Source organism: Microtus ochrogaster, unplaced genomic scaffold, assembly GCF_000317375.1.
Source record: "Microtus ochrogaster isolate Prairie Vole_2 unplaced genomic scaffold, MicOch1.0 UNK46, whole genome shotgun sequence".
Taxonomy (NCBI): Eukaryota; Metazoa; Chordata; class Mammalia; order Rodentia; family Cricetidae; genus Microtus; species Microtus ochrogaster.
Window position 1 is genome coordinate 1157773 of NW_004949144.1, and position 9901 is coordinate 1167673.

The 9901-nt window shown below is 36.7% G+C and overlaps 1 protein-coding gene across 1 annotated transcript; it reads left to right on the forward strand.

Moving 5' to 3' along the window:
• The first annotated feature begins 8118 nt into the window (after nucleotides 1–8118).
• On the forward strand, nucleotides 8119–9021 carry LOC101980411 (taste receptor type 2 member 104-like). The gene has a single exon (XM_005369260.1). It carries the CDS (start codon nucleotides 8119–8121, stop codon nucleotides 9019–9021), a length of 903 nt encoding a protein of 300 aa, XP_005369317.1.
• Nucleotides 9022–9901: the final 880 nt, after the last annotated feature.

A 9901-nucleotide genomic window follows, 5' to 3' on the forward strand; every position in this document is an offset into this window, starting at 1 on the left:
AGGTTCTTTTACATTTTAATTTATTATCGTGTGTGTGTGTGTGTATGCATGCATGTGTGTTTGTGTGTGACTGTGTGCATGCAGCATGCATATGTGTGTGTAGGAAGTATAAGATGGGATAGATGTGTTGGTGATATTTTTAACATGGACAAATCAAGGAGTTGGTTATCTCCTTCCACCTTGATATAAGGGATCTCTTTTATTGCTGTCACATTAATGCTTCCAGTTAGTTAAGAGCTTTTAGTCAGTTCACCAATCTACACCTCATTTCTTACATTACTGATGGGATTATAGGTGCATGGCAATGCATTAAACTTTTTTAATACAGGTTCCATGGATCGAACTCAGGTCACATGGTTTACACAGCAATCATTTTACCCACTGAGCTATCTTGCTGGACCCATTATATTGGTTTTTAATTGTTGTATTAAACGTTACTGAAATCTTCTGCAGCTGTTCTGTGTAGCTTGGAATCTCACTCCAAGGGTGGGATTTTAATATCGTGTGAAAATTTGAATGCTCAGTCAGCCTTCTACTCTACCTTTCATTCCCATGCACTTGGCAGAGGAAAAAAACTTCAACCTGCAGACTGTGCTGCGTAAAGTCACACAGTTAGAATAAATGTCTTAAGCAAGATTTCATTGTGATTAATCTGACTTCCCTAGAAGGACTCACAAACAAAGGAACCAAGGCAGACAGTTGTGGTCACTCTTGACATTTCCTACATGAAATTGAAAAACAAAGAAAGTGTTTCCTTTGTGTTCAATTTCTACCACTTACAGTTACTGTTATTTCATCCATTAAATTCCAAAGTGTTTGTTACTGGTGGATAGTTGAAGCAAAAATGTTTAAATGATTAGATGCAGCCCGGCAACAAATAGCTAGAGAAGCAAAGACAATCTGTGGAAGAAAGGATGAAAGCAACAATGAAAGAAATCTTCATGTTATTCAACACCAGTAATTTGAAATGAAGCAGACACAGATCAATTAATGCTGATGAGAGATTCTACTGGAGAACACATTCAAAGGTACAGTGACCTAAGCAGAAGAGTGGACCAAGTCCAGGACCTGTGTAGAGTAATAAATGTCCTTTGAAGGCTTGGAAATGAGTATATACATATGTACATTCATGTAAGCAGAAGAGTGGACCAAGTCCAGAACCTGTGTAGAATAATAAGTCCTTTGAAGGCTTAGAAACAAATATATACATACGTACATTCATGTACAGAAACCTACAGGCATATTTGAAAGGTTGATTTCTCAATAATAAATATTCAAACTTCAGTAGTTATTTTTGAAGACTTACTTTGACAGATACAAAATGGTTATCACTGAAAAAGCCTTGATATAACAGACGCATTCTCATAGAAAACAAATAGTATGTAATGACAAATATTTGTATTTATATTTTGTAACAAAAACTCCTGGAAGGTACTAAGCAAATGGCTTAGGTCTGTTTTTGGGAGAAGAAGTGTCACTGAAAATAAGATGGTTTATTTTTATAAATAAATACACTATATATTATAAATATAATACAGATTAATGGAGATAGGTTAAATTAAGATGTAAGAGTTATCCAATAAAATGCTAAAGCTAATGGAGAAAGCAGTGATTTAAATAATACAGTATCTGAGTGATTATTTCAGGATTCTGGGAAGCTGGGAAACAAAGAAGCAGCCTTCATATAACAAACTGGCGCCAACGTGGCTAACTAAATCCGTTTAAAATCTTAGAAGGCTTGGAAAGAAATTCTAGACACTAAAAAACAAAGTTTAGCCACATTTAATCTCCTGAATGGGCTTGGCTTGCTGGAAGCATGCTATGGCTTCTTTAACCTATATCCATTAAAGAAGCCAGTGGGGTCTCCCATTATTAGACCCCCACTGCCTATAATGTAGTATGTTTATCTCATGGAAGCGTCATTCACTCATACTATGCCAGATATCGGAGAGCGATTGCAGTAGCAAACATGTAAGGGGACACCAAAAGCAAAAGACATTTCAGGGACTGTACTCTTGTAGCATTTCTTAAACAAGATTGGCCCATCAAAGAGTTTCCTCCTTGTGAGTTGACATCTTGAACTTCAATCACCACCTGTGGCTCCCCTGACATAGCCACTGGTGGAAGATCACTTGATTCTTTTTAAAGATCTGTTTCAATTGTTAAAACTTCATTTTGAGGAAAAATGTTGGTTTGATGAGTCTGGAGAGATCCTTGCCTAAATCTTCTAATGTTCAGTGTTAACATGAATGCATCAGCTACAGGGGACAGGAATGTTCAACTGAAATGCCGTACTATGAGGATCAGATCCAGCTGTTTCTCTGATAAAAAGAATAGGCAGTAGAATATAATATCTACCAGTACATTGATCCTTTCTGCCTCTCCCTGTGGGAAACCAGATTAAAAAGAAGGTGATAGCAGGATTTACTCAAGATTATTTAGACTATTAATCCCTAGTGCACAAAAGTGATGTTTATTTGAGTTTACATTTTGCCCCCCCACTCCCTCTTCCCTTCTAAAACCTCAGGTTAAAAAATAACGTTGTCTCAAGAGAGGGAACAAGGGTCCTACAGTTCATCTTTGAGTGAGAGCGGCAAGTGCTTATCTCCTTGAGGGAATGTGTCATTCCTTGGGACTGATGTCATTGATTGAGCCTTCTCTCTTATCTTTGTTTTTCTGGATTACCTGGAATATTTCCATTTCCTCCATTATTGAGGACCTCAGAAAACAAATCTAAACATTAAGGAGAGTTTGTCTGCTTTTGTAATTTCCTCCTAATTTCTGGATTTAGGCATCTGGCAGTACCTGACCTTAAGAATTTTGATAATATTTAAGTGTAGATAACTTGGTTATAACTAAATTTCTCTAATTTTTAACTCCTATAAGACTTTTTGTAACATACTCACATATTCCAAAATATACGTAAGCTTTCTTTCAGGTTCGGTCCTTTTCGTTTCTACTTTGAATATAGATTCACATGGAGACAAAATTGTCGTCAATATTCCTCATTTTAATTCACTTTCCTCTTCCCTTAACCTTCTCTGTCACAAATATAGCTTGCCTTTATAATTATTTTCTTTCTTGTTTTTCTTCAAAACAAATCTTTTATATTTAATAAAACTCAGAAAGCCTTATCTAAAACATAAACAAAACCAGTAAAAATCCTGGAGACATAATTATCTTAACAGAAAATTTAAATCAACCAGTTTGTTATCACTTTAAGTCATATTATATAAGTAAGATACCTTTGAAATGACCTTGGTAAAAAAAAAATTTTTAAAAGCTTGATTCTTTTACGATTTGGACTCATAAGATTACCAAAGCTGGATAAAGTTTTGTGTTATATGTCTTCAACGTGTTACTGTCTCTTTTCTATAAAATTAAATGCGTACCTTTGTAAGTAAGCATATTAGTTATTTAGGGTTAAATACAGTTAAAAGACAGGGAGAATTGTTATCTTTACAGTCCTTGGAATAGCAACCATAACATTCTAGACCTTGACATCAAGGAAAGCCTATAGACACAGTTAAGAGAACAGTTAGATGGATAATATTTCTATCAGAGTTATTTGATTATACGTACTTTACGTCCTCTTTTTTTTTTCTGTTTAAATTCAACTTTCATATTAGTGTCCCAAAGATGGTTTTGTGACCATCAAACCCTTCTATTTGTTAACTGGTCAGAGTACCTAAAGCTCAGAATAGTTTTTCTCTTCAAGATTTCAGATTACATGAGCACTCACTGAGAAGTCAATTTGATACCAAATAATAAAAAATTTTAGTAATGTAATATGTACACATATACAGTCATACATTCTTTTTTATTATGATTACTTTAAAAAATACCAATCCAAATTCCCACTCCCCTTTCTCCTTCCATTCCCTCCACACACCCTCCCACCCCACCCCCCTCTAATCCTAAGAGAGGGTAAGGCACTTTGCTTTGTGGAAAGTCCAAGGCCATTCCCACTACATCTACACTGAACAAGGTATACATCCAAAGAGAATAAGATCCCAAAAAGCCAGTACATGTAGTAGAGACAAATCCCAGTGCCACTGTCAGTGGCCCCTCAGTCTTCCCCAACTGTCAACCACATTTGGAGGGACTAGTTTGATCCTATGCTAGTTCATTCACAGTACAGTTGGAGTTGGTGAGCTCCCATTAGCTTAGGCAAACTTTCAGTGGATGAACCTTTCATGGTCTTGAGTCCTTTGCTCATATTCTCACTCCTTCCACTTTTCAACTAGACTTTGGGAGCTCAGTCCAGTGCTCCAATATGGGTCTCCGCCTCTGTTTCCATCTGGTGTTGGATGAAGGTTCTATGGTGATATTTAAGATAATCATCAGTCTGACTACAGGAGCCCAGTTCGGGCACCCTCTCCTTTATTGCTTAGGGTCTTATCTGGGGTCATCCTTGTGAATCCCTGGAAATTTTTCTAGAGCCAGGTTTCTTGATAACCCCATAATGGCTCCCTCAATCTAGATATATCTTTCCTTCCTCTCATATCTGTCCTTCCTCCATCTTGGCTATCCCATTCCCTCAAGTTCTCCCCAACCCTCCCCTTCTTCCCTCCTCTTCTGTACGGATAAGTCCCGCCCCTTAGGGGGCGTGTTCACCTCGGACTAATGTTTACCTATAAATCAGGCGAGCATGCTCACTGCACTTGCTTCTGCTTTCCTGGTCTCTTCGGGAACGGTGATTCTGTAAGTCTATTTCTCCATTAAAGCTATATATATATTTTTACAATCTGTCTGCATTCGTTTACACCGTTACACTCTTCCCCTTCTCCCCTTCCTTCTATCTACTGCTTCCATGCTCCCAATTTTGTCAGGCAATCTTCCTGTTTCCAATCTCCAGGTGGATATATATGTATGTGTGTGTGTATATATATATATATATATATATATATATATATATATATATATATATATATGATCTTCTATGAGTTTACCTTATTACTTAGCTTCTCTAGGATCATGAACTATAGGCTCAATGTCCTTTATTTATGACTAGTATCCACTTATGAGTGAGTACATACCATAATCATTATTTTGGGTCTAGGTTACCTCACTCAGGATAATGTTTTCTAATTCCATCCATTTGCATGCAAAATTCAAGATGTCATTGTTTTTTACCGCTGAGTAGTACTCTAATGTGTAAATGTGCCACAGTTGCTTAATCCATTCTTCAGTTGAGGGGCATCTAGGTTGTTTCCAGGTTCTGGCTATTACAAACAATGCTGCTGTGAGCATAGTTGAACAAATACTTTTGTAGTATGACTGAGCATCTTTTGGGCATATTCCCAAGAGAAGTATTGCTTGATCCAGAGTTAGGTTGATTTCCAATTTTCTGAGAAACCGTCATAATGATTCTAAAGTGATTGCACAAGTTTGCATTCCCACCAGCAATGGATAAGAGCTTGCATAACTGGATGTCAACATGTAGAAGAATGAAAATGGATCACTGTCTATCATCATGCACAAAACTCAAGTCCAAATGGATTAAAGACCTCAATATAAATCCACCCATACTGAACCTGATAGAAGAGAAAGTGGGAAGTAGCCTTCAATGCATGGGCACAGGAGACCACTTTCTAAATATAATTCCAGTAGCACAGACACTGAGAGCGACAATAAACAAATGAAACCTCCTGAAACTGAAAAGCTTCTGTAAAACAAAGGGCACAGTCAATAAGACAAAAAGGCAGCCTACTGAATGACAAAAGATATTCACCAACCCTCATCAGACAAAGGACTGATCTCTAAAATATATAAAGAACTCAAGAAAATAGACAGTAAAATTCTAAATAACCCAATTTTAAAAATGGGGTACTTTGTGGGAGCCTAGGCTGTTTGGATGTTCACCTTACTTAACCTGGAAGAAGGTGGGAGGTCCTTGGACTCCCCACAGGGCAGGGAACCTGGTCTGGCTGATGAGAGAGGGGGAGTTGATTGGGGAGGGGGAGGGATATGGGAGGCGGTGGCAGGGAAGAGACAGAAATCTTTAATAAATAAATAATAATAATAAAAAATAAAAATGGGGTACTGAACTAAACAGAGAATTCTCAACAGAAGAATTTCAAATAGCCAAAAGATACTTAAGGAAATGTTCAATTTCCTTAGTTATCAGGGAAATACAAATCAAAACAACTCTGAGATACCATCTTACACCTGTCAGAATGGCTAAGATCAGAAACACTAATGTCATATATTCTTAAGACCCAAATTTATTTAACTACTTTTTCTATATATCACATATCAATTAAAATCAACCTTTGATTTATTTCTCCTATGACACTTCACGATTATCAATCCCAAATATGAACATTAAGAGGTATGACTTTTTTTAGAAAATAAACATCTTTAGCACAGAGACATAGGGTCTAAATTGACTGATAATAACTCAAGCAAATAACCAATAAAAGAGAAAGATAAAATGTGAAAATAGCCACAAAGACTTATATCAGTATCTTTTCCATTTTAGATCTAAATAATAGATAAGTGTCCATACTGAAAGAAGTACCATCCTCACCCTAACTGTTTACTCTTTTTAATTTATATTGGGGATAAAGTATGTTTTTCATGTTTGCTTTAAAAACATGGTAAGGTAAAGGAGTAACAGGAACATAGACTCCTAGGTTATCATCATCTATCTGCCAAGTGACATTCTGGGAGACATTTCTTTTCCTCAGGGAATTCCCTCAGGGCCATAACCATGCCTTTGGTCATCATCAAAGTATAGAAGTCTCTGTGTCCTTCAAGTACCACTGGACCAAAAGTCATCTCATCCAGTGCTGTCTGAATAAATAGATAAAGGACCTGGATTTTTTAACCTCTCCTAAAATTGAAACACATGAATTACTTGGGCTTTGAAAGCATGGAAGTTGTATAAAAGCCCATGTCAAAACATTATCTAGTGAGTATCTGGATAAGATAGTATTAACAACATGTGTCTTTAGTGAATGGGGGAGTAATTTTAGTATCTACATTGATAAAGAATATTAAAATGTGTAGTTTCAAATGTTTATTACCAAAATGTCCAGAAGGAAGGAGCATAGTAGAAAGATAGTAAGAGAGGAGAGTTAACTCCTCTCCATGTCCACTCCAGTCTCCTTCCAATCTCTGTGGTATCTCCAAATTATATGTGTCCTTTGAGTGTGGCGGATCTTCCCTTGCCCCTAGTAAGCTTGACCCACAGAGTTAAGGCTGCTGGATTGGCCATAGTCATGCATTAACTTCTGGGTGCTTCGTCTCACACAGAGAATAAGGAAATATAGTTGTAGATTGGACAGAACAAAACACATGTATTAGAGAAATTCTTGAGCAAGAAGGGGTGCCTCCATAGAAAGATACTACCTTGATGTTCAACCCAGAGGCCTCCTATGAGACTTAAATACGGAACTGGGTAGAGATTGATGTCATCTTTATTGGACTGATCATTCTTTTAGTGTATTCTCTGAGAGTCAAATCTGTGTGTCCCCCACACTTCCTTTACAAAATTACTCAGTCTAATTAGAGAGGTGACTGACTGTGCATTGCTCCTCCAGTCAAGGAAGTGATCACTTTTGTTCAGTCTCTTACTCAAACTATTCTGTTCATTTAGTAGGCTATTAACTACCATTTCTTATTCATCTGTTATAGTACTATCTCCTAATTTGCAGCAGATCCTCTCTTATATCACACAAAGAACTGTCTCATTTTGATATTTAAAAGATGAAATAAAATATTAGTTTTGTATTTTAGATTTTGTTATTTTATATATTTATGTGTAAATATATGGCACCCTCATTTCATAATTCAACTTATTAAATGCAAAATAGTCTCAGAGAGACAAGTAAAATCCATGAAACAGAACCTTCAATTTGCATATTAACAAATCACAAGAACGTATTTAGTCTGCTCACATTCTGTAAACTACGTAAATCTTACAGTAGCCACAAAAGTAAACACTATAATTACATTTCTCGTTTTACCACAACACATTCCTGAAGAACTTTGGAGTCTTTATTTAAGGAAAGAAGATAAAAATCACTTCTACATCAAATAAACCCTACTTGCAACAATTCTGCAGCAGGTAACCAACACTAGTTACAACAGAAGTCTTGGAGATTGGCAGAAATGCTGAGTGCAATGGAAGGCATCCTCCTTTTTGTTGCTACTACTGAGGCTGTGATGGGAGTTTTAGGGAGCTCATTTATTGCACTTGTAAACTGTACAGACTGGATCAGGAGCAAGAAGCTCTCTAAAATTGATTTTATTCTCACTGGCTTGGCGTTCTCCAGGATCTTTACCATATGGTTAATAACTTTAGATGCATACTCAAAAATTTTATTTCAGAATATCTTTATGACTAGTGATCTAAGTAAATGCATATATTACATATGGGTAATTATTATCTACCTGAACATCTGGCTTGCCACCAGTCTCAGCATCTTCTATCTCCTGAAAATAGCAAATTTTTCCCACTCCATTTTTCTATGGTTAAAGAGGAGAACTGATAAAGTTTTTGCCTTTCTAACAGGATGCTTAATTATAATGTGGCTAACTTCCTTTCCACTAGCTGCAAAGATGATTAAAGATGTTAAAATGAGTAACTCATCCTGGTTGATCCACCTGGAGAAAATCGAGTTACTTATAAGCTGTGTTTTTGCCAATATGGGAGTCATGTCCCTCTTTGTGATGGCCCTGACTGCATGTTTTCTATCAATTATTTCCCTTTGGAGACACACCAGGCGGATGCCATCACATGACTCAAGATTCTTGGACCTCAACAGAGAAGCTCATGTGAAAGCCATGAAAGTTTTAATTTCATTTATCATACTCTTTATCTTATATTTTATGGGCTTTCTCATAGAAGCATTATGCTTGTTTCTCACAGAAAACAAACTTCTGTTTATTTTCGGTTTCGCAATGGCATCCATGTATCCCTGCTGTCACTCGTTTATTCTAAGTCTAACAAATAGCCAGCTGAAGCAAGCCTTGATGAGGGTACTGAAGAGATTAAAGTGCTGTGAGACTTAACAGAAAAATGATGGGTCTGGCACAATCCTACAAGGGACTCCCCAAAGCCATTTTCCATCCTAACTAATCTCACACACTGCCTTTTGCTTGTGCCGTTCATTTAAAATGTAAGGAATAATTAAGAAATATAGGTAGAGAGTCATCTATAATAGTCAAGATTATAGTCATGTGAATTAGATTTTCTAGATGTACAGAGATGTATTTCAGATGGATAAGTATTCTGCAAATATTTCAGATACCTTCAGAATATGGCATTTAAAATGTTTTCATAACTTAGAACTTTTCATGACAATGAGACATGTCTGCTCCTGGCAGCACAAGCTACTTCAAGAGGAGGATGGGCATCAAAGAGGCTCCTTATGGAGTTGGTTAGCCATTTAAGCAAGAAATTGCTCTTGCCTGGACTGCTTAACTGGACATGCAGAACCCGCAAAGAAATGAATGCTGAACTTGCCTAAAGGTGAGATCCATCAGGATTCCTGCCTGATTCACAAAAGAGTCTGCTAAACATTCTGCAGGAGACAGAAGAAAAAGGGTATGACAAACTGCCAATATAGGCAGAACTGTCTTTGAAATTTCCTGCTTCGTGGACAAGTCTGCTGGATACTGTGGGCCTGTAGGCTGAAGATGGACACCCCAACGGTACAAAAAAACTTTGAGTGACTCTCCAGGCAGCAAGATGTCTCTGTAAATTCTAGAGTTTTAGAAGTTTCTTACAATACACTTCTTGTTTACTTAGGTAATATTATATCCTTCTGAAGTATTTGATGAAGTTGGAGAGTATATAGTAATAATATAGTTTTCCTTAGTTATAGTAAGATATAAAGTAGATATAAATATTGTAACTGAAATTCTTGCTTGATACCTGTTTGTTATATGT